This window comes from Panicum hallii, chromosome 5 (genome assembly GCF_002211085.1).
Source record: "Panicum hallii strain FIL2 chromosome 5, PHallii_v3.1, whole genome shotgun sequence".
NCBI lineage: Eukaryota > Viridiplantae > Streptophyta > Magnoliopsida > Poales > Poaceae > Panicum > Panicum hallii.
The window spans coordinates 9378733-9404601 of NC_038046.1; the positions used below are offsets into that span (position 1 = coordinate 9378733).

General features: G+C 47.6%; 3 protein-coding genes and 1 non-coding gene across 15 annotated transcripts; all 4 read left to right on the forward strand.

Annotated features, from left to right (window-relative positions):
- Positions 1-2357: 2357 nt before the first annotated feature.
- LOC112892000 (pentatricopeptide repeat-containing protein At3g58590) lies at positions 2358-6598 on the forward strand. 10 transcript variants are annotated; one of them, XM_025959044.1, is made up of 5 exons: positions 2358-4485; positions 4993-5066; positions 5165-5228; positions 5708-6126; positions 6203-6598. In XM_025959044.1, the coding sequence occupies exon 1, from the start codon at positions 2453-2455 to the stop codon at positions 4442-4444; it is 1992 nt and encodes a 663-aa protein (XP_025814829.1). In that variant the 5' UTR covers positions 2358-2452; the 3' UTR covers positions 4445-4485; positions 4993-5066; positions 5165-5228; positions 5708-6126; positions 6203-6598. The 10 variants fall into 10 exon arrangements, with proteins under 10 accessions (XP_025814829.1, XP_025814824.1, XP_025814823.1 ...); XM_025959039.1 differs by having other exon boundaries at positions 2358-5066; positions 5165-5244; XM_025959038.1 differs by having other exon boundaries at positions 2358-5066.
- Positions 6599-9143: 2545 nt separating this feature from the next.
- LOC112893503 (basic salivary proline-rich protein 1) lies at positions 9144-13761 on the forward strand. The gene is made up of 3 exons (XM_025960869.1): positions 9144-9469; positions 10693-10962; positions 12202-13761. The coding sequence occupies exons 1-3, from the start codon at positions 9323-9325 to the stop codon at positions 13534-13536; spliced, it is 1752 nt and encodes a 583-aa protein (XP_025816654.1). The 5' UTR covers positions 9144-9322; the 3' UTR covers positions 13537-13761.
- A 546-nt stretch (positions 13762-14307) lies between these two features.
- LOC112892060 (callose synthase 11-like) lies at positions 14308-23394 on the forward strand. Of its 3 annotated transcripts, XM_025959122.1 has the most exons (4): positions 14308-14411; positions 14497-14605; positions 17121-22521; positions 23012-23394. In XM_025959122.1, the coding sequence occupies exon 3, from the start codon at positions 17139-17141 to the stop codon at positions 22518-22520; it is 5382 nt and encodes a 1793-aa protein (XP_025814907.1). In that variant the 5' UTR covers positions 14308-14411; positions 14497-14605; positions 17121-17138; the 3' UTR covers position 22521; positions 23012-23394. The 3 variants fall into 3 exon arrangements, with proteins under 3 accessions (XP_025814907.1, XP_025814908.1, XP_025814909.1); XM_025959123.1 differs by having other exon boundaries at positions 14373-14605; XM_025959124.1 differs by lacking the exons at positions 14308-14411; positions 14497-14605 and adding an exon at positions 16687-17008.
- On the forward strand, positions 20149-20229 carry LOC112896059. Its single transcript, XR_003229349.1, has one exon. It is a non-coding gene; the product is annotated as a small nucleolar RNA J33 (small nucleolar RNA).
- Positions 23395-25869: the final 2475 nt, after the last annotated feature.

Here is a 25869-nt window from a genome sequence, read left to right on the forward strand (position 1 = left end):
ACGAATTAGCACTTTCTGATCTAGAGGTTGTTCGGAGTATACCTCCAAGCCATATTTCCCTGAAGTATGCAGGTATCCATGATTTGCGGATTTCATACCTTCCAACTAACCATTCATTGTTTTCAAAGTGATACTTTGCAATCCATGCTTGCCATCTGCTCTCAAATTCTTCTATAGTTTCTGAACCCCATACACATAAGTTGATCGTCTTCCTAAACTCATCATCTTTCAGAAGGTTGGCATCAATTTTCTCAGGCAACTTTTTCATAATGTGCCACATGCACAACCTGTGTACAGTGTAAGGAAGAACGATGGCAATGGTAGCCTTGATGCTAGCATCCTCATCTGTTACAATAAATGATGGAGCCTTCCCTCCCATAGCTCGAAGAAAAGTGTTAAACAACCATACATAGCTCTCAATCTTCTCATCAGCTAAGAAAGCAGCACCAAAGAAAATGGAACGCATATGATGATTGACCCCAGTAAAAGGAGCGAATTTCATATCATACTGGTTTGTGCTGTAGGTAGTATCAAAAGACAACACATCACCAAAATGGATATAATTCTTCCTACTAGTTGTATCAGCCCAAAACACTCGAAACAACCGACCATCCTTTACCTCATATTCAAAGAAGAAATTATGGTCCAACTTGTTGAGTGTATGTAAATTCTCAATAAACATCTGAGCGTCTGCGTCCTTTATTTTGTGTCTGAAATCACTGTAGTAGTTCTGCAAATCTTTTTTTGTGCATCCAACATACTCAAAACCCCCTGCACCAATCTGAAGTAACCTGAATGCTTGTGATGTTCCTATGCTAGCCTTGTGACAATTGAAAAGAGTAGTTTTTGCCTTCTCATTGACAGAACGGTTGGATCGAAGGAGGTGACGTTTGCTAGGTGTCACAAAGGCATGATTATGTTCCTCATATAGTGCTGCAATGACATACTTGCCTTCAGGAGTGCGTTTAACATAAATATAAGCTGGACATCCACATCTCGACTCCCTACTTCTGCGACCCTTTGATGATGAACCACTAGCGCCTTCTTCTTTTTCTGTTTTATACCCTTCTCTTGCACACAAGAACCGCTTCCAGATAACCACTCCATTAGCATCTAATTTCTGCTGACCTATACGAACAGAGAAAGCAAGACTATGGGCATATTCCATGTAAAATTTATGAGCCGCTTCCACGTCATCAAACAACATCCCTTTCTGAAAAAATGCAGCATATTAGCCTTTAAACATTTGAACAAATTTGTAATGAATAATTTTCTGGATACAAATATGTCACCTCAAGAACATGTTTTTTCTTCGTTGGTGTTCTAAATGCATCATTCATTTTGACAGTAGTCTCGTTATCTAATGAAAGACACGACGTCAAATTAGATCAGCTTATACACATATACGCATACATAAAAAACTTGTTCATCGAAGCCAACAATTACCTTCACACAAGAAGTTCTCTTCGCGAACAGGCGATGATCCACTGTTAAAATCGGCATTCAAGAGTCCCAGTGCATCTACCTCTTCTACGGAGATCACGTTGTGAGGCATGGAAAGAGACACGTCAACGTGGTCGACCTCCTGAATGTTAGTCCGTTCAACGACGGCGGCGGCGACCTCCTGGCCTCGTCGATCATCGAGTTCCATGGGATCATCGAGAGCCATCTTCCTTGTATCACCAAATTAACGCGCACATACAGCCTGCCTTGCCCTGGTTCCGTGGCGTCCCCACCCACGAACCCCACACCAGCAACCCGGCCCCAGCTATATCCGTCGAACAGAGTCTTCCCAGAGCAGGCGAAGCAAGCGGAAGCGGAACAGAGGCAGGCGGCAGCGGCGGTCCCAGGCAGGGAAAGAGTCCCAGGCAGCAGGATCGAAAAAGAACTGTCGTGTCAGCTGGCCTTGTCCTCCCAATGCAGGAGTAGAGTCCCAGGCGGATCGGCTCGGCATCACGGAAGGGGACTGGGCCAAGAGTTGCAAAACAGCCCGGTTGGTGGGAGGGTTGATCTGCAAAACAGCCTAATGACGTTGGATTAAGATCTAATGGCGGTGATTAGTTGATTGCATGATTGCATTTATGCTCTGTTTGCCTAGCAGTCGCTGCCAGTAAAAAATACTTACTTTATTTACCCATACGGCCATACGAAGCAGCTCCAGCTTCTTCTTTTTTTTTGAGTGGGAGCTCCAGCTTCTATAGCACGGGGCCAATGTAATGTGGGCCATGACCCACGATCGCTCGGTTCGAGTCCGTCCGTCAGCCGACCGAGCGGCCCAGGCACGGCCGGCCCATCTGAACTCGCTGCTGCCATTCGTCATTGCACCGTTTCGCGCGACAGCCGACGGGCAGACCGCAGACCGCGCGCGCGCCGCGATTCAACATTTCAACCCAACTGCGCCGCGCGCCTCCCGCCAGCTCCCTCATGCCGCGCCCGCCGCCTGCTCGACGGGATGCGACCACCGCGCCCGAGCCCGCCGCCCTCGGCTTCCCTCTTCAACTCCCTCATCGCCTCCCGCGCCCGCGCCGGCCGCTCGGCGGACGCCCTCTCGCTCCTCGCGCGCATGCTCGCGGCCGGGGTCGCCCCGACCGCGTTCACCTTCGCGCCAATCCTCTCGTCGCCTTCCGCCACCGCCTGCTGCGCCGCGCAGCTGCACACGCACATCCTCAAGAGAGGGTTGCTCCACTGCGAGCCTTACTCGGGGACCTCGCTGGTGGGGTTCTTCGGGCGGAGCGGACGGCTCGACGGAGCGCTCAAGGTGTTCGGTGAAATGACGGTGAGAAGCGTGGTCACCTGGAACTGTCTCATCTCTTCGTTCGTGCAGTTTGGACGCTCCCGCGATGCCCTGTTCTGGTTCAGGGAGCTCGTGAGAAGCGGTGATGGCTTATCAGACGGCTCTCTTGTTGCAGTGTTGCCTGCGTTTGGGTCGCCGGAGCAAGTTCATGGTCTCGTGAGGAAAATCGGAATGGATTCCTTCTCAGAAGTTGCAAATGCATTGTTGAATTCATACTGCACTTGCGGTGCTATATATGTGGCAGAGAAGATGTTCAATGAGTTGATGTTTAGAGATGTGGCTTCTTGGAATACAATGATAACTGGTTTTGCTAAGAGCAATGTCCCAGAGAGAGCTTTTGAGCTTTTCTTGAGTATGCAACGCCAGGGTGATTTGCCAAATGAAACAACATTTGCCAGTGTTTTTTATGCCTGCGCCAGTATGAATGGACATGAGCATGGGAAGTTTATTCACGCAAAAGTTATCAAGCGAAATCTCAATACAAGTGTGTTTCTCAACACCTCACTGGTCGATTTCTATGCAAACTGTATTGGTTGGAGGGATGCACATAAAATAGTTGAAGAGATTCCTGAGAATAGCACCGCATGTTGGAATGCTCTAATTTCTGGTCACTCCGATAGCGACGGTCCTACTTCTTTGGTTATTCTGAGAGACATGTTACGATCAGGGATTAAACCGAATGAAGTTAGTTTTTCTGCATCTCTCAAGGATCCTTCTCTTTTGGATCTCCAGCAGATTCACTCGTTAGTGACAAGATTGGGTCATGGTGATAATGACTATGTTTCAAGTGGTATCATATCATCGTATGCTTCACATGGCATTGTTTCCGATGCCTTGACTTATGGAGTTGCACTGAATCCTGATTCTTGTAGTGTCTCCATGAATGTTTTAGCTGGGGTGTATAATAAAGCTCGCATGTACCAAGAAACTAAGGAACTACTTTTACATCAGCAAGCTAGAGATACTACTTCATGGAGCATACTTATTACTGCTTGCGCACGCAGTGGTGATTATCTTGAAGCTTTTGAATTTTTCAAGCAGATGAAAATTATGGGGTACCATGTCGATAACTATGTATTTGTGAGCTTGCTGAGCATTTGTACAAAAAACAACAGTCTTGATCTTGGCAAGTTGATTCATGGGCTTATCATCAAGACCATTTCCGGTTGCTGTGACACTTATGTTGATAATATGTTGCTAGATATGTATGCTAAATGTGGTAGAATTGAAGACTGTCTCAAAGTTTTTGAGGAAATGAAAGATAGGAACCTTATCTCATGGACAGCCGTGATTTCCGCCCTTGGACTTAATGGGTTTTCTCACAAGGCCTTGGCATGGTTTAAAGCCATGGAAAAGGACGGCTGCAAACCTGACAAAGTAGCAATTCTAGCAGTTCTGTCAGCTTGTAGACATGGTAGACTTGTGGAGGAGGGGATGAAGATATTCAAAAATATGAAAGCTAATTATTCAGTTGAAGCTGAGAAGGAGCATTACATTTGTGTCGTGGACATGCTGTGTAAGTGTGGTCATTTGAAGGAAGCTGAGGTTGTGATTAGAGGCATGCCGTTCCAACCAAGTACTGTCATATGGCGCACATTCCTCCAAGGATGCAAGACATATGGTGTAACTGAAGTACAAGTGTTTTGCTAGCAGCGAATCAAATAGAATTCCTCTTGATAAACTGTAGAGGTGTATGTGTTTTTTTTTCATATTAACCTATCGATCTTTTTTGCTGTTAGTTCAATATTTAGAATGTACGAGATCAAGTTCATTTTTGTTGGATTTGCACATAATGAAGGTACCACAAGAATAGAAGATATATAATATCATCACACCTGTTTTGGTCCATCCATTTAGATGTTGACTTATGCATTCTCATTGTTGAAGGTTTTCTGGTAGATGCAGTAGCATTGTGGTTTGCATCTTTGTTTCCCCAAAAATTCATGTTCTTTATTAATAGCATCTTAAGTTGGTTAACTAAAAGACTTACCCAGTGTTGAAAGCTCGCATTTTATACTTACCCAGTGTTGAAAGCTCGCATTTTATACTTCAAGGAGGCTGATTTGAGCACAGAGATCTCTAGGACACAAGTTTAGAGATTCTACCACTGCACCAAGCCCACCCTCTTCTAGGTCACAATTATTATCAATCTCACATCATGCTGCTTCTCATCCTGCATTCCACCTTGCTTTGTGTAGCAGCAAGAATAAGGAGGCATCTATGATGTTTCCATCATGATTAGGCTAGGGCAAGAAGGATGTCTGCTATTTTGGTAACCTGGGAACATAGCCCTCAAGATCCAGCCATTTACGTCTTCAATGACAATGCACTGCCTTGGGCACTTGAATCTGATCTTTGTCCTTTGTGAAGGTTAAAAGGGAAGGGAACGGTGCATTCCAAGTCTCCGAGAAGCTAAATGGAAATGAGTACCAAGGTAGGCATACCCCAAGGTACTGTGCCGTTACTGATATTCAAGTAATCCAATCAATGTGAAGAACTGAAGAATCATGTCATGGCTTAAAATTGTAGTCAGCATGAAGGATCTACTACTATATTTGATTCAGTTTATTTACTGAAAAAGAGCACTTTCATCCACAAGTGTGCCAAAAAGGAGGGTAAAAGGTAACGATGATTATTTTGGAATTGCCAAGGTGCACTCAGCTGCATACAGTCGATACTGAGGTTAAACCGACTGGAATGGGTTCAGTAGGTTAAACCAACTGATGTGGACCTGCACTTAGTGCTTAGAATGCTTGGAACTATGAGGATAACTGATATACCATGTGTCCTTCCTACTCAATGTGTATCTGAAACGTGGATTCCTTTTTGACAGATAACTAATCCTTATTTGAAACCTCTTGGTTTGCTTTTGAATGATTATCCCATATAATTCTTCAAGTTGTCTTTTCGCAGTATGGGAAGGTCAGCCGGTTGTTGCAAGTTAGGATGTGGCTAATCGGTTGCAAAGAATACAAAGCAAGTCTAGGACTGAGACACCTACTGACACTCTGAGGTACCTGGGGCTTTTGACGAAGCATGCACATTAGCAAGGCAATAAGGGTTATAGCGCATCCAAGCAAAGGCTTTTTATTGGTATTGCGTTGCCTTCCCGCTGGCACTGTCTGCATAGCGACAAAGGTGTTCGTTAAGTAATCGTTGGTGATGGTGCACCTCTTGTCTTGATACCTGAAAGGTGATTTGGTCAAAGAATTCAAAGCGCTTTCTCACTCTAGACTTGCACATTATCTAATGGGTGGTGCAGATACCTGCAATTACTTATCAAAATAAGATAGCAAAATTTAATAGTTCAAGAGCACTCCAACTTACCAAATGTAAGTCCTGTAACTATTAATTCTGTCAATCTTGCTTTGCTACAAGATACTTACTGTATTTTTGAATTGTCAGCAGCAAAGTGGCATTTTCCATGGTGTGGCGCCGTGGTACATGATGAAGCCTGTAGCTGTGACCTCTACATGACCCATTTGCACTCAGTGTGCGACTTCCTGGCGTGTTTGCCAAAGTACCATCTCTGTGGTACATGCTTGAAGGCCCCATCTCAACAAGTGCAGGCAGGATCAGATCAGCAGTTCTGCCTCCCAAGTCCCAAGGGTGGGCTGAGACTGATTGCGCCTGCCAGTGCCAAGTTCGTAATGTATAGTGTGCTGCTAGGTCTCTCGGTTTTACTTGAACTCAGGGCTCGGTGTTTGGTTTTGTTACCTTTGGATTCTTCTTGTTTTTTAAATGTTTGGCTGTTGATCATGCCATTACACAAAGGCAAAATTGCCTCCATACACGTTGCCTGAGTGATTGCCAAAATACCATTCAAAGTTGTGACATTGTCAAACTAGGACCCGCATGTCATAGATGCATGGGACGCTACTTTGGCAATGTCGCAACTTCGGATCGTGTTTTGGCACCTGAGTTACGTTCCAATGTAATGCTATGGTAGCAATTTCTCCTCTGCAACTGTAAGATAGTGACTGGGATATTATTTCGAGTCACTTGGTTCTCAGACGGATCCTGTCAACGTCAGTTCCTGTAAAACCCTTCTGTCCTTCACTAGCTCCCACATCTTCCCTAGTGCTCCATTCGTCCACATGAACGGAACCTTCCTAGCTACTTTGTGGCGCAGCATGCCCAGTCAGCACAGGTACAAGCAGCGGCTGACCGACACCCAACGTGCAAGGCGAACATCGGAGCATCGCATTGGCTCCGCGCCTCGCCTTCCGTCGCCTCAGACGCACAACGGCAGCACAACGCACACAGTGGGGCCCGCGCAGCGAGAAAAGGCGCTGCCCGTTGCAGCAGGGCCCGATCGGATATAGTCACGCACGCCAGCGCGCGGGAAGAAAGCGGTCGACAAATAAAAGGTTCTCTGCCGCACCAGGCGTGGTGTGCCGGCGCTAGCTGCTGCTCTCTACCAGCGGTGGTGGACACTCGGACGGGGCCGGCAGGCGTGGCGTGCTTTGTCCTAGGCGCACAATGCGGTGGCTGATCACCACGCCGGCCGAAATCGAATCCACCCACCAATTATCCACAAAAACGCCCGGGCCCCCCCAAACAGATGCTTGTTTTTGTAACCGTTTCACGGTGCGGCCCCGCCTCATTGGCCCTATAAATAGTCAGCGGCACCTGGCCATGACAGGGCACGACCGATAACCCCCCCACCCACACACACAGCACTCTCGAGCCTCGGCACACGTCCTGCACGGACACATACACTGATACACAGCTCACGCGGTGCATCGGCCGCCTCATCGCAGACGTTCTCGACCGTTGCGTGATCCACACCATCCATATGGCTGCTCGCGCCGGCATTGTGCTCTTCCTGTTCGTGCTGGTCGTCGGCGCGGCGCTGGCGGCCGGAGCTCGCGTCGTCCCAGCAGGCGGCTATGCTGCCCCGGGCATCGACGTGGCCGGCCGCGCGGCCGGCGGCGGCGGCATTCGTCGGGGGAGGTGGAATGTGCAGAGCCTGGACGACGCCCGCAAGCGGGAGGTGCCGGGCGGCCCGGACCCTCAGCACCACAACTAGAGATCCATGGCAGGAGGCCAAGGATTGCTACCACGCCTTGCAAGCCGTGCATGCACCTCCTCATAGCTTCCAATGGCGCGTAAAGTCATACGAATACCATTGAACCCACATGTTCCAGCGTCTCTTCTCGTTTTCCCCCCCTCTACAAATACAGATATCGGTAAGTATAATCATCTGCATTATTGGTTTGGGCCGGCCGTGTTTAATTTATTGTCGATGTCATCGTCTTGTGGCATCCTATGTGCACGCAAGGAACTGAGGCTAGGGGCTAGGGGTTTATACTAGTGTACGTACTTTTCTTATATGCGAGTTGTAATAATAAGCAAGTTCTAAGTTTTAAACCGACAAGCTGCAACATAATGGTGCCATGACGGGTTGAGCATTGCACGAAAACAGTGCAGATGCATGCATGCAATACTTGTTGTGGAATATAATTTTGCTGTGGGTGAAGCTTATCCTTTGGATCGTTTCCTTTCCATTGCTGGTGTAGTCTGTATAATGAGCTTATTAGCGACTGATGATCAGCATGAACATACTGTATATATAAATGTTCGCCCGTCAATAATGTCTTCCATTGGCTATAGCTATTGGCATCAGATGATCTGCACTACGCAGCAGAACATACTGACGTACGCACCACGCGATACGATACTACATATTTACATCGACCAAAATGATTGGTTGATGTGCGCCGTTTTCGTGGATTATGACGACCAAGCCGGGCGCAGGATTGCGATTAACAAATGCGGGGTCACCACGTCATCTGACTCGAAAAGGTCCACGGGTAGGGTAGTGGGTCTCTTATCAAGATCGGATCAAAGGAAAGGCATTAATTGATATAAAAAAAAGTGGGTGATAATAAAAAGCATCTCGATCGGTCTACTAGTACTAGGACTAGTACTGTATGGTGGGCGTACGTCGACTCCGCCGGCCGGTGAACCATGCATGCAAAAATAATTTCCACGGGCTCGGGGAATGCATCTGTACGGCCTTGTGGGCTGCGGCCCTGTAAACTTACAAGATTTTCCAACCCAATGATGAAAAGCCCAGTTCTGATCCAGCTAGCTTCATTCGTCCGTGCGCATCAGTACTTGGCCCAAAAGCCGATAGACCGAGAGAAATCAGCAAGAAGATAGAAGGCCTGGAATCACGAGGGCCTGGCATGTATTCCGTCAATCCTGTTGTGCTTCTCAAAACGAAGAAGAAAAAGTAAAAAATCTCGGCCGCCGGTTTAGAAAACTAAGCCCAGTCTTATCGTCTCAACTCAACCCGCGAGACGGCGAGAGGCCTTTGCTTAATTAACACCCCAGCGGGACACAGGCCAAACCGCCCAGAGGCGTCATCCCTCTCGCACTAATCTCTCTTCCTCCTCATTTCCTCCCCCTTTTACCTGCGAAACCAAACCACCACCAGTCCACCACCCCACCTCCCCCTTTCCCTTCTCCTCCAAGCAAAGCCGCCCGTCCCGCCGGCCGGGCAAAAACCCTAGCCCCGCGATGTCCGGCTCCGGCGTCCCCTCGGGCCGCGGTTCCGGCGGCGGAGGCGGCTCCCGCAGCTTCGACTTCGGCGCCGACGACGTGCTCTGCTCCTACGACGACTTCGCTGCCACATCCGAGCCCAAGCGCCCCGATCCGGCCGACAAGGTGCCCCTCCGCTCAGTTCCCTTGTTCCTCCTCTGCTATGCTTTGATCCCCCTCTGCGCGTGCTAGTGTCTAGCCAGTAGTGTCTGCGCGTGAAGCCTTGACCGAAGCGTGGGGATCGGTTTTCGTTCGACGGTTGTGGCGTTGTATTTCCCGTGAATCCGTTGGCTGGATTGGAAAATTAGCGAGGACAAATGGAACTACCTGGACAAGTCCCGATTTCTTATATAACTGATTCAGATGGAAGGTTTTGTGGGTTCTCATGTAATTATGCATGACTTAGGTTTCTATTACTCGACTATTATCGTCGATATTCTTACACGATTTTCATAATTTTATATATTTTAACTTAGGCAGAATTGTGTTACTCTTTTTTTTTCAGCATTGAGATTCTCGGGCCATATTTACTTGACCGACCCTTCATGTGATCAGGAGCATAGGTTTATGAATAATGCAAACAGATAGTAAACTTCTGCTTCATGATAGGTTTTAAACTGACCTACTTTGTATATTATTGCTGTAGTGATATGAGAGCCATGCTGTTTTAAACAGGAACTGCTCTGGTATTTTCCTTTTCCGTATCGACTAATCCTATTGTCAAATAATGATTGATAGTGGCTGTGATTGTTTGGTTTACCTGACATATGTTCCGAGTGCCTTGGGATCTAGAACTTGTTGATGAAATAAGTCTAAGCTTTAGAAAACGTGTCTGGGGAGACCTTTCACAAACAGTAGCTCCTAATATTACCAGGAGGGTACTTGGTCAGGGTTTGCGGACCCTAAACAGTTTATCCCCAGTATTTATTCAAAGTTTTCTTGCGTACTTGTTTTTGTCTGCATAGGTTACTGTTCTCTTAATGCTAGGTTGAAAATTTTGAGAAATTTATAAATGTCATAACAGGAATCATCCAATGTTGCTATTATTATTGCCCGAACTAGGAAAGATCAATCTATTAAGTCCCTAAGAAACTTTGCGCTTTAGAAGGTGGATTGGCCTAACATTTAGGACAATTATTTGCTAAAGGGGTATTTCCATAGATTTGCCATGGTATCCTGGTCGATTGCTGCATATAATGCATACAGTTCTAGTTTCTGTGTTGGACTTGTTGCCTGGTTCGATGGCTTTACTCGAATCAGCAGTTTTTTGTCCCATTGATCCTGTGTCGGTGATAATTATGTTTGTCTTGCATTCATTATTCTCAGCCCTCCCTGTACATTTGCAACAGGATTTTCATGACAGCAGATTGGGGAGACCGTTTGTGAAAGCTTACGAACAAGAAAGTTATGGAAAGGAGGATGTACTTTCTGCTGTTGAGAAATGCATGAAAAAGTATGCTGATAATTTGCTACGATCTCTTGAGGGAATCACTAGTCGGCTTTCGCAACTGGAGATCTATTGCTATAAGCTTGAGAGATCCATAGGTGAACTTCGAAGCGATGTGCTTCGTGATGAGACTGATCATAGATTGAAGTCTCTTGAGAAGCATCTACATGAAGTAAGTAAATTAGTACCTTTGAGCATGACTAGATTTTAGCTAGATGATGCTTCCACATTATTCCCATATTATCTGTCTCTTTAATCTTATAAATCTAGAATCAATATAGTGCTATGATCATGTTATAGGTTCGGCACTTCATCTGTATCAGTATAGTACTAGTGACAACCTTTTGAGTTGCTTGATGTGTCATTTTCTTAATGTGATAATTTCTTTATATGAGACTGTCTTTCTAGGATTCTTGTTAATCCAGGATTCAGAACATTCTTACATGTAATGTTTACTCTTCATATATGTTTATGTGTGGTGGATATGGTCAATAGTAAGTTGAGTCCATGTTGTGGAAGTTATTTGATATAGAGAATCAGTAGCTTACCCATTCAGATATATGAACCTACTCCCTCCGTCCCAAAAAACAAGTCATCCTAGGATTCAAAATTTGTCCCAAAAAACAAGTCATCTTACCCTATTTAGAAAGTGCATGTGCATGCAAGAATGAATCAGTGCCAAATATGGGTAATAAATAGGGGCAAACATGGTCATTTTACCTTCTTGCTAATTTGTCCTAGAATTCCTAGGATGACTTTTTTTGGGGACGGAGGGAGTAGACTGCATCTCTTGTTGTTACTTTGAATTTTTTATGTGATATGTATGTGAAGACTTTTCAACTCATGTTGCTTTTGTTTACTTTATTAGTTATAACCATGATGGATAGCATAAACAAATTACACATTGTGACCACACTTAGAATGATGTCATGGTACTATGCATACTTTAATTCAGAAGGCACTTTCACAACTGTTCTACAGCTGTTATGGTCTTATTGATATGATCTGCATAGAAATGATAATGCAGGGATCAGTTATTATGATGGGAGAATGATCCAGAGGGTCTACTGTCCTCTGGCAATCCATGCTCATTGCCGGTTGTACACTCCATTCTATTCTTGTTACGTGTCATGTAGGCCCCTGGCTAAACCACAGTTGATGGTGGTCCTCTGCATATAAATTGGTACATGTAGGCTGGAGCATACAGGTCGCAGCTGGTTCTGTCCTAATATATAATGGCTTCCTTTTTTTGGGTGTGTGTGTGTGGGGGGGGGGGGGGGTATTTAGTGCTTATTGTTCAATTTCGACATCTATGCTGTGTTTATGTTATGTATTTGATAGACCTTTGAGCATATGCTTCACATTTTCTCTATTTTAAAGTTCTCAACTATTTAAAATTTAAATGGTGCAGGTGCACAGGTCTGTCCAAATTCTTAGGGACAAACAGGAGTTAGCTGAAGCTCAGAAGGAACTGGCCAAATTCCAACTTACACAAGATACATCTAAAAAGAAGGAAGATGTACCAACACCATCTATTCCTGAGCCAAAGAAGCTTGAAGAAAAGCCTGATACATCAGGCCAGCAATTGGCCCTTGTTTTGCCTCATCAGGTGAACCCGCCATCACTTGCACCTAGAGCCTCTGAATCAATTCAACAGTACAAGGATCAACCTGTGCAGCAAGCAGCACCTGTCCCTCGTGTGTCTCAGCAGGACCGCTATGTTCTTAGCCAAGCCATCGTCTACTACCCACAGCGCCAGGACACACAGGGGCAGCAATTGCAACCAGAGTTGCAGTACTTGCCAGCAAGACCCCCAGCTCAAGATGTTCCGGTTCATGCTTCATCCCAATCGCCTCAGGCCGGAAATCAAACACAGCCGCAGTCTTACCCTCCTTATCAGCAGCAGTGGCACCAGCAATCCTCCCAGCCAACCCCTGCACCAGTGGCTCAGCCACAGCAGACTCTTTCGCAGCCATTTCCTCCATCTGCGCAGCAGCCCCAACTGTCTAATGTGCAGCATTTTCCTCCGCAACCAGTGCAGCAGCCCCAATCTAGCTCTCAACAATACCCTCCGCCAGCAGTGCAACCACAGCAATCTAATCCACAGCTTCCTCAACAGGCAATGCAACCACAGCACCACCCTGTGCAAACTCAGATAAGACCTCAAACCCCACCAAATTACCCTCATTATCCACCCCAGCAGCCCGTGAACCCCACCCCTGAAGCTCTGCCTGGCAATGTGGCTATGCAAGGACAATACAACACTGCTGCTCCATCAGGTGTGAACCGTTCTGAAGCACCATATTCATATGGAGGACCTGGCTTCCCACCTTCTCAGCCACCGCCGCAGCACAGCATGCAAAGGCACCAGCTACCACCTTCAAGTCAGGGCTCCTATGGGCCACCTCCAAGCAAAGGGTCCTATGCCGGTGGTCCTGCACAATACGCGCCACAGGGCAATCCACAAGGCTACGGTGCAGGTTACGGCTACCCGCCAAGCGGCCCTCCAGCAGTCCAGCCACCACAGATGCCCCCAGGTGCTGGCATGAACCATCCGGGGTCGCATATGATGCGTGGCCATCCCTATGGAGAAATGATTGAGAAGGCAATCGCCATGGGATATCCTAGGGACCAGGTGCTGAACGTGACCCAGAGGATGACTGAGAGCGGCCAGCCGATGGATTTCAACACCCTGCTCGACAGGCTGAACGAAGCTGGGTCCGGAGCACCCCCTCGAGCGTGGTGAATTTGGTCCAGGTTTGGGCGTCGTTCTCGGTGGTGTGCTATGACTTATGACCGTTATCACGCAGCTAAATAAATAAGATTTGAGCTGATGCCGTGTACTGCTTGTCTGTACGATGTACATATATAATTTGTGAGTTTCATGTAATTGCTGCGGCACGTGTACTGCGAACGTATCATTCCAGTTGGACTACTCAGATCTATACTGAAGCAAAATTATTGAAAGGAATCTTGTCATTTTGTGGAGTGCAATGTCAGGTGATGACTATCTACTGTTGCCCCTCCACTTACGCATCGTCTGGGAGGGTTTCTCCTCCCAAAACGGTTTTTTGCTTGCAATATTAAGGGAACGTTTTTTATTATAAGAGAAAAACCGGCTCTTCCAAATAAACTAGAAGCCGGTAATGTCACTGCTTTATTTTTGTTTTCGAGAAGTCGGAGCCCTACCGAAAGGGCTCCCAGGCCTGCTACTAAATTTTGTTTTCGTCAGGGCTTGTTATTGATTTTGTTTTGGTGTTATTGACTTTGTTTTGTTCGCAGCTTGTTATTTGCTCGATTAAGTTTTGGTTCCACGGTATATTTCGATCAAATTGCTCGTCTTTTAGAATAAAGAATATCTCGAGAAACAACAGGGTATGGGTCATATGCTTACATTTTTTTACACGTCACCACGCATGTGGAAGTACTGTGTGCATAGATTGGACTAGTGACGGGAGCGCGGATTTGGAACTTGCTCTGGCATACAAGAATCACGGCCCAACGGAGAAGAGCATAAAAGCACCTCTAGTGACTAGTGCCTAGTGGATAACGGGGCAACGAGGCCAAGCCGCGAGCGCGCAACGCTAACGAGCGGAGGAAACCTAACGCCCGCTCGAGACGGTACGTGAGTCCACTCCGATTCCGCTGCGAAATCTCCTCATGCGCAGCCGTCTTCCCTCAGATTCCCATTTCTGCCTCCAATCAGCTGCGGAAAGGATCGAGCGGCAGGCAGGAACGCAAGGCCGCGTGGTTGGAAGGAGAGACGAATTCCATCTCCTCACCCACCGGGGCGGAGGCGGCGCTCGGTTACTCCGGTGAGAATTCTCTCTCCTTTTGTCCGCTCAAGAAATCTCTCCTTTTTTACCGTTGCCGTAGATCGTCATCCCGAGATTTCGTCCCGTTCCGAGGTCAGTTTTGGGCGGGGAGAAGGAGAGAGGGGGAAAAAACAGAGATCCCCGGCTTCCCAGCGAGCTCAGTGGCAGTTCCGTGAATAAGGCGGCCCCTCTGTTGCAATCGCACCCATTCGCTCACGAAGCGGCGGCCCGGCGGCCAACGTGTTTATCCCAGGGATGTCGCCAGCTTTTGCTGCTGTGCCGGGCGTCGCTCACTACCTGTTCTGGCAACCTCTTTTACCGCTGACCACTGGGCCCGCGTTAGAATGCCCATCCTTCCGTGCATACCGGGCCCGCGACTCAGTCTCCCAAGCCTACCTGCTACTATACTGTTGCCGATCTAATCCGCACGCGCCGAGGGGTGGGCCCAGAGGCGTCAGCGGCGGGCGCGTCATTATATCGCACGGGGAAACGGGAAAGGGCCAGAGCAGTGAGCAGTGAGCAGTGTGCAGGGGAAGTGGATCAGTGGAGGGGAGCGAGGGAGCGAGCGGGTCAAGTGGACTGGTCGCAGCGGGTCCACCCACGAGCCGCGATGCGGGGCCCCACTTGCCATTGGCGCGTTACCCGATCCGCGCGGCTGCGGCTCCGTTCCGAGCCACGAGCATCAACCCACCGGTCGTCCTCTGTCACTCTGTCTAGTGTTCGCGTATCTGCCTTGCGTGCTGCGGCTGTGCGTCAGATTAGTAGAAGACTTTATTTCAAAAAAAAAGATTAGTAGAAGACGCGAGTCACGCAAGCAAGCAACAACAACAACCACTGCCTAAACAAATTGCCAAGTGGCTAACGTACAGTTCAGGGACAGCGACCGTGAGGTTTAAACATACGGCGTCGTATTATAACGGGCAGAAATGGCAATTCCATTTTGAACACGGGGGTTCTGAATGGAGGAAGGTCTTGCAGCCGTGCAATTTTACGAAGACAAAATGGTCGTCATCTGCGCCTACTCTTCATGTTGGCACTTGGCCAGAAATGTGGCGATGCTTGCGCTTTTCCGATTAGCTTTCGTGCCGCACAAAAACTGACAGCGCACGGATGACAAAGGTAAACAAAAGGCATGTAAGGGGCTTGAAACGGAAGGGATTGGCGCATTAGCCTCCTTAATGCCCTGGAACAAGTGTCACGGCGATGGGTCCCTAAAGCCGTCGTTATCGGTGATATAGTATATAGGTCATAAAGTTTCCAAGTGTTTGATGCGCCGTCTCTCTGAAGTTTCGTAGTAGGATATCTAATAGTGAATAATTCATTTTGTGTTCCTTTTGGAATTCGAGTCTTTCTAAGTGCCTGTTTGGAGACCTTCGGCTGGCTCCGGCTCCTCCTGATAAAATAATAAATAATGTTCACTGGAGCCGGTCTCCGCTCTTCTCTCCATTCCCTCTCACGGAACGGGGAAGAGCCGGTAAAGCTACAAATTGAGTTCGCCACTTCGAACGGTAGAATTTTGAAAATTGTGATATGATAATCACTGTTCTGGCGACTAGCACCTCCATTGTTTAAAGGCGAACAAGGCACGTGAACAGCATGTAGCCAATTGTTTCTATTGGTACAAAGTGGTAGTAAAAGAAGTTGGGGAATCTTATGCCAGAAGGCCCCCAATATCAAAAGCTCTTGTTCTTTCTCGCCCTTAATCAAAAGTTGCCATGCCTTGCTTCCCTTTTACTGAAGTCAAGGCCGCTAAACCCACCCTACTTCTGCGCTACCCCACATAAATTCGCCAGCCGACACACACTTCCTCCGTCCACGCACCGAATTTCCAACCCCCAGCACTTCCCTTTTTATGGGTCTGTGACACGCTTTTCTAGATTTTCCTCATCCCCTAGCCTAGGCGCCCTACTACCAAATTACCAAATCAGAAGGGAACACAGAAAAGACCCAGCATCAGAACATCCTCGAAAAGATTGTCGAAACCCCCCCACTTCCACACACACCAAATTGTTCGCTAGCTCACCAGTCACCCCTTCGTAAAAGTAGCAGTAGGTCATCATCTCCATCCAGAGTCCAGACCATATCTGCTCGTCGTCGTCGTCATCATCATTGTACCACCGGACCATACAGCGCACGGAAACACTAGCTCGCGTCGCGTACTCGCGCCCATGGCTGGTTAGACACCCCAGAAGCGAAGCAAAGCAAAGCAAAGCGAGCGAGCCAAACCCCACGACGCCAGCCTGCCCAGCCTCGCGACCGGACCACGCTTCACTCGAGTGGACCTGGACTCCGCCGCCTCCCCCTCCCCGGAAAAGCTGAAGCAAACAAACGCAAACGGCCTCATCCCATCACATGATTCCCAGCTCCCACCTCACCGCCGCATCGCGTCACCGCAATCTTCTGGTCCTCCCCAATTCCCCATACTGCTCCTTCTGCCAATAATGGCTTGATTTCTCGGTCCGCGCTCGTCACTGCGGGCGCTTGGCACTGACGCCTCTTCCCTGTTTTTTCGCAGCTTCGCGGGCCGTGAGGGATGAGCCTCCGCCGCAACCGCCGCGCCGCCGCCGCCGCCGCCGCGGCGGCGGCGGCGGCGGCGGGAGGAGGAGGGGGTTACCCGGAGCCGGCGGCGTACAACATCATCCCGATCCACGACGTGGTGATGCACGGGGAGCACCCGTCGCTGCGGTTCCCGGAGGTGCGCGCGGCCGTGGAGGCGCTGGCGCACGCTGAGGACCTGCCGGCGCCGCCGCTCGCCCGCGCGTGGGACGCCTTCCGCGCCGACCTCTTCGACTGGCTCGGCGCCACCTTCGGCTTCCAGCTCCACAACGTCCGCAACCAGCGGGAGCACCTCGTGCTCCTCCTCGCCAACGCGCAGCTCCGCGCGGGCGGGACCCTCCCCCTGGACCACCCCGCCGACGTGCTGCACCACTCCATCGCGCGCGGCATCCGGAAGAAGCTCCTCAAGAACTACACGTCCTGGTGCTCGTACCTCGGCAAGAGGCCGCATGTCTATGTGCCCGGCGCCGGCCGCCGCGTTCAGGGGGTCGGCCCGGACACTCGCCGCGACCTACTGTACACCGCTATGTACCTCCTCATCTGGGGGGAGGCGGCCAATTTGAGGTTCATGCCCGAGTGCCTCTGCTACATCTTCCACTACATGGCGCTCGACCTCAATCATGTCATCGACCAGTCGATTGATGTCGAGACAGGGAGGCCATCCATTCCTGCGGTGCATGGTGAGGATGCTTTCCTTGAGAAGGTCGTGACGCCAATTTATAATGTGCTCAAGGCCGAGGTGGAGTTTAGCCGGAATGGGACCAAACCTCACTCGGCCTGGAGGAATTATGATGATGTGAATGAGTACTTCTGGAGCCGCAGAGTTTTCAAGCGGCTCCAGTGGCCCCTATCTCCGGCGAGGAGTTTCTTTATACAGCCAGGAAATGCTGGGCGTATTGGCAAGACTGGTTTTGTTGAGCAGAGGTCATTCTGGAATGTTTACCGTAGCTTTGATCGGGTATGGGTGATGCTCATTCTGTTCTTTCAAGCAGCTATGATTGTTGCATGGGACGGTCGCACTCCTTGGGATAGCCTTCGCTTCCGTGACATCCAGGTCCGGGTGCTGTCTGTGTTCATCACCTGGGCTGCGCTGCGCATTGTGCAGGCTGTGCTTGATGCAGGAACACAGTACAGTCTTGTGAGGCGGGAGACTGCATTGCTCGCTGTCCGGATGGTGCTCAAGGTGTTTGTGGCAGTTGGGTGGACTATCACATTCATTGTGCTCTATGTTCGAATGTGGGATCAGAGGTGGCGTGATCGCAGGTGGTCTTTTGCTGCCAATTCAAGGGTGTTGAACTACCTGGAGGCAGCTGCTGTGTTTATCATCCCACAGGTGCTTGCACTTGTGCTCTTCATCGTCCCATGGATTCGGAATTTTCTGGAGAAAACCAACTGGCGAATTCTATATGTTCTCACCTGGTGGTTCCAGACCCGAACATTTGTTGGGCGTGGTGTGAGGGAGGGACTCATTGATAACATCAAATATACCACATTCTGGGTGTGCCTTCTCACTGCTAAGTTCATGTTCAGTTACTTTCTCCAGATTAAGCCGATGGTGGGGCCAACAAAGACAATTCTCAGCCTCCATGACATCCGGCGTAACTGGTTTGAGTTTATGCCTCACACAGAGCGGATTGCTGTAATCTTGCTGTGGATTCCAGTTGTCCTTATTTATCTCATGGATATTCAGATATGGTATGCAGTCTTCTCATCACTTACGGGGGCACTTATTGGGCTGTTCTCACATCTGGGGGAGATTCGCAGTGTTGAGCAGCTGCGCTTGAGGTTCCAGTTCTTTGCAAGTGCGATGCAGTTCAATTTGATGCCAGAGGAGCACCTGGATGCTCAGCGTGGTGGCCTCCGAAGCAAGCTGTATGATGCAATCAATCGTCTGAAGCTGAGATATGGCTTTGGTCGTCCATATCGGAAGATTGAAGCTAATGAGGTGGAAGCTAAGAGGTTTGCCCTGATATGGAATGAAATTATTCAGACATTTAGAGAAGAGGACATCATTAGTGACAAGGAAGTTGAGCTTCTTGAGCTGCCACCAGTTGTGTGGAAAATTCGTGTGGTACGGTGGCCATGCTTCCTGCTAAATAATGAGCTGCTTCTTGCTCTCAGTCAGGCAAAAGAGCTGGTAGCTGATGACAGGACACACTGGGCAAGGATATGTAACAATGAGTACAGGCGATGTGCTGTCATTGAAGCTTATGACAGTATACGTCACTTACTACTGGAGATAATTGAGGAGAGAACTGTTGAGCACATTATAGTCAGTCAGCTGTTCCTTGCATTTGATGCTGAAATGGATAATGGGAAATTTTCTGAAGAATATAAGCTAGAGCTGTTACCTGAAATCCATTCATCTGTAATCACCTTAGTGGAACTGTTGCTGAAGGAGAAGAAGGATCAGACCAAGATAGTTAATACCTTGCAGACGCTTTATGTCTTTGCAATTCATGATTTTCCAAAGAAAAAGAAGGACATGGAACAGCTGAGGCAAGCAAAGCTAGCACCATCAAAGCCAGAGGAATCCAGTCTCCTCTTTGAGGATGTCATAAAATGCCCCAGCAATGATGATGTTAGCTTCTACAAACAGGTGAGGCGCCTCCATACAATTCTCACATCCAGGGATTCTATGAACAATGTCCCAAAGAATCCTGAGGCCCGACAGCGTATAACTTTCTTCAGCAACTCTCTATTCATGAATATGCCTCGTGCTCCAACAGTTGAGAAGATGATGGCATTCAGTGTTTTAACCCCATACTACAATGAGGATGTGATGTACAACAGGGACCAGCTTCGTCGTGAGAATGAAGATGGTGTCTCGATTTTGTTTTATCTCCAAAAGATCTATGAAGACGATTGGTGGAACTTTTTAGAACGTATGCGGAGGGAAGGAATGACTAATGATGATGAAATTTGGACTGTGAAATATCAGGAGCTTCGACTTTGGGCCTCGTATAGAGGCCAGACCTTAGCACGGACTGTTAGGGGAATGATGTATTACCACAGGGCTCTCAAGATGCTTGCTTTTCTTGATACTGCCTCTGAGGTAGACATTACAGAGGGGACGAAACATCTTGCATCCTTTGGTTCAATTAGGCATGAGAATGATGTGTATCCCATGAATGGTGGTTTGCAGCAACGACGGCAGAGGAGGTTAGACAGAGGAACCAGTACTGTAAGCCAATTGTTCAAAGGCCAGGAAGATGGTGCTGCTCTCATGAAGTACACCTATGTGGTCGCTTGCCAGATATATGGAAACCAGAAAATTGCTAGAGATCAACGTGCTGAAGATATTTTGACTCTCATGAAGAAAAATGAGGCACTCCGAGTTGCTTATGTTGATGAGGTCCATCACCAGGGCTATACTCAATACTATTCTGTCCTGGTAAAGTTTGACCAGAGCTTGCATAGGGAGGTTGAGATATACCGGATTAGGTTACCAGGTCCGCTGAGGCTTGGGGAAGGAAAGCCTGAAAACCAGAATCATGCTATTATATTCACAAGAGGAGATGCAGTTCAAACAATTGACATGAACCAGGATAATTATTTTGAGGAGGCACTTAAAATGCGTAACCTGTTAGAGCAGTACAACTATTATCATGGGAGCAGAAAACCAACACTTCTGGGAGTTCGAGAGCATGTTTTCACTGGATCCGTATCTTCACTTGCTTGGTTCATGTCTGCACAGGAGACAAGCTTCGTTACCCTTGGTCAGCGGGTCCTAGCTAATCCATTGAAGGTTCGGATGCATTATGGGCATCCTGATGTATTTGATCGTCTTTGGTTTTTGACTCGGGGTGGTTTAAGTAAGGCATCAAGAGTGATCAATATCAGCGAGGACATATTCGCTGGTTTCAACTGTACCCTGCGTGGTGGCAATGTTAGTCACCATGAATATATTCAGGTCGGTAAGGGCCGTGATGTTGGCCTCAATCAGATATCAATGTTCGAAGCAAAGGTTTCCAGTGGCAATGGTGAGCAGACCCTTAGTAGGGATATCTACAGACTTGGTCATAGACTGGATTTCTTCCGGATGCTCTCTGTGTTTTATACAACAGTAGGGTTCTACTTCAACACAATGCTGGTGGTCTTGACAGTTTACACATTTGTTTGGGGACGCCTGTATCTAGCTCTCAGTGGTCTTGAGGCTGGTATTCAGGGCAGTGCTAATTCAACCAACAACAAAGCCTTGGGTACTGTGCTTAATCAACAATTCATCATACAAATTGGCCTCTTCACTGCCTTGCCAATGATTATAGAAAACTCTCTTGAACAAGGTTTTCTACCTGCTATCTGGGATTTTTTCACAATGCAAATGAATTTTTCATCTCTGTTCTACACATTTTCCATGGGAACGAAGAGCCATTACTATGGCCGGACAATCCTTCATGGCGGTGCAAAGTACCGTGCTACTGGTCGTGGTTTTGTTGTGCAACACAAGAGTTTTGCTGAAAATTACAGGCTTTATGCTAGGAGCCACTTTATAAAGGCAATAGAACTTGGAATAATATTGACTGTGTATGCTGCTCACAGTGTTATTGCCAGGAATACACTTGTTTACATAGTCATGAATATATCTAGCTGGTTTCTGGTGGTATCATGGATTATGGCTCCATTTGCCTTTAATCCGTCTGGTTTTGACTGGCTGAAAACAGTGTACGATTTTGACGATTTCATGAACTGGATCTGGTATCCTGGTGGTCTCTTTTCTAAGCCTGAGCAGAGCTGGGAAGTGTGGTGGTATGAGGAGCAAGATCATCTACGGACCACTGGTCTTTGGGGAAAGATTTTGGAAATACTGTTAGATCTCAGGTACTTCTTTTTCCAGTATGGGGTTGTATACCAGCTGAAGATAGCAAACAATAGCAGAAGTATTGCTGTTTATCTGCTTTCCTGGATATGTGTGGCTGTGATTTTTGGTGTGTTTGTCCTAATGTCCTATGCTCGAGACAAGTATGCAGCAAAGCATCACCTTTACTACAGGCTTGTCCAAACTGCCGTCATCATTCTTGTGGTGCTCGTGCTGGTAATATTTCTGAAGTTCACAAAATTTGAAATCATTGACATCTTCACTAGTCTTTTGGCATTCATTCCTACTGGTTGGGGCTTGATTTCAATCGCTCAAGTAATTCGGCCATTTATCGAATCCACTGTGGTATGGAACAGTGTTATTTCTGTGGCACGTTTATATGAGATACTACTTGGGGTGCTCGTTATGGCTCCAGTTGCGTTGTTGTCCTGGTTGCCGGGATTTCAAGAGATGCAGACAAGGGTACTTTTCAATGAAGGTTTCAGCAGGGGCCTCCAGATATCCCGCATTCTTACTGGCAAAAAAGCGAATACAGCTTGAGGTACTTCAGATTTCACAATAAACTTTAATGAAAGCCTGGCCTCTTTACATTTTACAGAGTAACCATGAATTTGTAGACTAATTTACATGTATCACTGTGGTGCATTGCCTTTGACTTGTTAATCAGTCTGCATCGCAATACTACTAGCTCCAGATAGCACAATAGCCAACTAAAAAGCTCGATAGTGCCTTGATATAATAAGTTAAAATGGAACGCAAATCAAACTAAATCTGCGATCAGTGTAAGCCCAACAGCCAACTAAAGCTGGATAGTGCTTTCATTTGACATATTGAAATGGCATTCAAAACTTGAACAAACTCTTTATCTTATCATCACCGCAATAGGAACAGAATATCGCTCTGTATCATATGGAAAGTAACTGTGCTGATAGCTGGTCCTAAACTTGTTATCCTTGCAATTGGAAATACCATAGCCTGAACTTTTAGTTTCAGATGTGCAGTTGTTGAACGCTGACTGTTTCCCTGAACAGGTATCTAACCGGATTGTTGCGGATTCGTGGCATAGCAGTGCTCCATCTCCTATGTACAGCTTCCTGATTCAATATGGAAGGGCTTTCTGCTTACTGATATAGCTTAGATCCATATTGAACTATTTTGGTAGCTTCAGCTATCTAGTTTAGGTGTCCAGATTTGTGCTTTTGGCAATGTAGGTCTTCATTTTTTGTACATTGGTAGAGCTAGTTGTGTGTAGCTGATTCCGTTGCAGCACCACCGGTGAGCTCTGGTGAATTATTTGTTGGCCTAGCCAGATGGTTCCATCTTTTTGTGCTAGAAAATGGTGTGTGTGAATGATAATGCTTGGCTGAAGGTACAGAAGGTGCCAAATCTACACAGCTATCGTATTTATCGTCCCGATGTAACATGTGCTGCTGATCCTCGTGTCAGTTATCGATGCATCGTTTCGACCCCCGGGTCTTCAGTTTTCTACGTGGTTCAGTGACAGGGTGGGATGGGTGGAGCCGTGGAGGTGATCCCCAGTTTGCTCAGGTGCCGGCCGCACGCATTGCAGGCGTGCCAGCCACGGCTGAGCGCTGTGCACTGTGCGCGCTAACTACAGGCCCGGTTGCCGACTTTGCCGCATCGGCGAGCACGCGGCGGTACTGACCGCTCGGGTGTCCACCTCCTGGGCTTCCCAACACACCACGGTGGCTGATAGTTACAGAATCCATACTGGGTGAGACCCTCGCACTGTATCCCCTATCCTCTCTCTCTCTATATATAAGGTAAAGGCAAAAAGGGTTAGGAGTCCACCCCTTGGCTTCCCCAACACACCATGATGGTAGTATCTACGTTGGGCAAGAGACGCGACCCTCGCATTTTATCCCCTACAAGGTAAAGGCGAAAGCGACATATACACATAGCTTCATTTCTATTTATCTCTCCTAGCTTCATTCCCCTTTATTTCTCCAAGGAGTACATGGAATGCTACCTGTGGCCACTAAGTTACGGGCACCCGTCATGTGGTTTCTAATGGATGATCAGAGAGCCTTCCCCATATTTCCTTTTTTTTCTTTAGAAGGTTGTTGTGGTCTTGGTCCCCTTACCTAGCCTCGCGTACATTTTTTTATGGCAAAATTTAAAATAAGAGAGCTCTCGATCAAGCTTAACTCGAGAGTCATTCTAGTTTAGAAGGGAAGAGGATGTCGGAAGGAAAACAAAGGTCAAAAAAGGAAAACAAAAAAGTAAAAATCGAATCGAAAAGATAACAAACTGAATAGGATAACCTCCTCTTCCTCTCCAACGAGCACCTCTCCTCCGGTGACGAATCCAACTACGGCAGGTTAGGATTAGGGTTAAGGTGCTGAGGTTTGGGGTTGGGAGGGATATGTGCCTACAAGATCAAGAGGGAAGGTGGGTTGTGGTGGGGGGGGGGGGGGGGGGCGGAGGGATTACCGGACCAAAATGCTAAGTTGTGGGCGGGACAGTGAGACCATGGTGGCACCGCCCGTTGTGGTGGTGGAGGCCGGTGGTTGGACGGTGCTGACGGTGGGGAAAAAGGAAGATTCGAAAAATTAAAAATAGATAGAGAAAATATAAGCAAAATTTGTAAAAAGAGAAAGGTAAATTCAGAAAACAAGCATTCGGGGATAAAAATTGAAGCAAAAATTCAGAAACATAAGGGGAAAGGCATCACTGCTAACTGATGCAAGACAACGCACTATGCCCATCCGCAAGGAGGCCGGGCCCCCGAGTTTCCATCCCCAGATCCATTCACGGGCCTCTGCTATCGACGGATCTTCCAACGCCTCCATGTCTCCTTCATCGAGATAATTGCCCAACCTCGGCTCCGCAGATCTACACCGGTGGTGATGTGTGTCTCCTCCACCTTAGGGCGACGCTCTGCCTTAGCTCCACCGACGCACATGACGACGCACGAGTGAGGAAGGGGCAAGGGAATAGCTGTAGCCCCCGCGAGCTCACCACCACTCGCTAAAGAGAGGGAGGGTCTGCGTGGCTCCCGTTGCCGTTTCCTTGCACTGGATCTGTGCAACCGCCCGAGGTCCCCCCTATGCGCAGATATGGAGAGAAAAATAGAAAAGGAAGAGAGATATTGTGAAAGGGGAAGGGAGGAGGATATAAGAGTTCTAAATGGGGCCCAACACGTCAGATAGTAGTCGGGAGCAGGCTGATCAGCCGCTCTGAGTGGATGATAATAAATTATATTTCAACACGCTCCTTTTATTTGATGCTAACACTTTTTATAGCCTCAGTTGGTGGTGTTATATGGCATCCAATGCTTAGTGAGTTCCTAGGCAATAGCCAGCTCCTACCCTCCCTGATAAGTTGTCGAGGGGCGAGGGAAAACCGGCAAAGCTAGCCCACCCTACGGCTCGCAGTCACCAGCCCTTCCTCGCTTGGTATCACCTACACCGGTTCCCGACATGACTCTAGATCTCATCCGCAAACTAGAGGTGTTTTTGTTACCATAGTGTGTCTGTCAGGCAGCGATGACAAATATGCAATATGAGGATGGGGTGGTTAGGCTTGACCAATGTAGAACTTTTTAAGTCCGCATGAAATAGGTATGTGTTTTTTTCCAAGATATAAGAAAGCTTATTGTCATTTTCTTGCACGGCAAGTGTAGTAGGGGCTGATTAAAAATCATACTTACATAAGAAGATAAAATGTGATGCTTTTGTAGAGATCATCCTAGAACATACTACAAATAGATACTTTCATATTAAGACAAACTAGATTTGTACGAACCATTGTATATAAGGTTATGGAAAGTGTTGAATGGAGAATAATAAGATCTTTCAATCCTTATTTTTTGATGGAAATCCAAAACCGAACTCTATGAGTATATATTCAATCGAATTAAGCAATT

What these genes read in the sequence shown, in the direction of transcription:
- LOC112892000 (XM_025959037.1), top strand. Translation starts at nt 2,453, where the DNA reads ATGCGACCACCGCGCCCGAGCCCGCCGCCCTCGGCTTCCCTCTTCAAC.
- LOC112893503 (XM_025960869.1), top strand. Translation starts at nt 9,323, where the DNA reads ATGTCCGGCTCCGGCGTCCCCTCGGGCCGCGGTTCCGGCGGCGGAGGC. An exon ending in GCCCCGATCCGGCCGACAAG is followed by an intron (nt 9,470 to 10,692) that starts GTGCCCCTCCGC and finishes CATTTGCAACAG; the next exon opens with GATTTTCATGACAGCAGATT. An exon ending in TTGAGAAGCATCTACATGAA is followed by an intron (nt 10,963 to 12,201) that starts GTAAGTAAATTA and finishes TAAATGGTGCAG; the next exon opens with GTGCACAGGTCTGTCCAAAT.
- LOC112892060 (XM_025959122.1), top strand. Translation starts at nt 17,139, where the DNA reads ATGAGCCTCCGCCGCAACCGCCGCGCCGCCGCCGCCGCCGCCGCGGCG.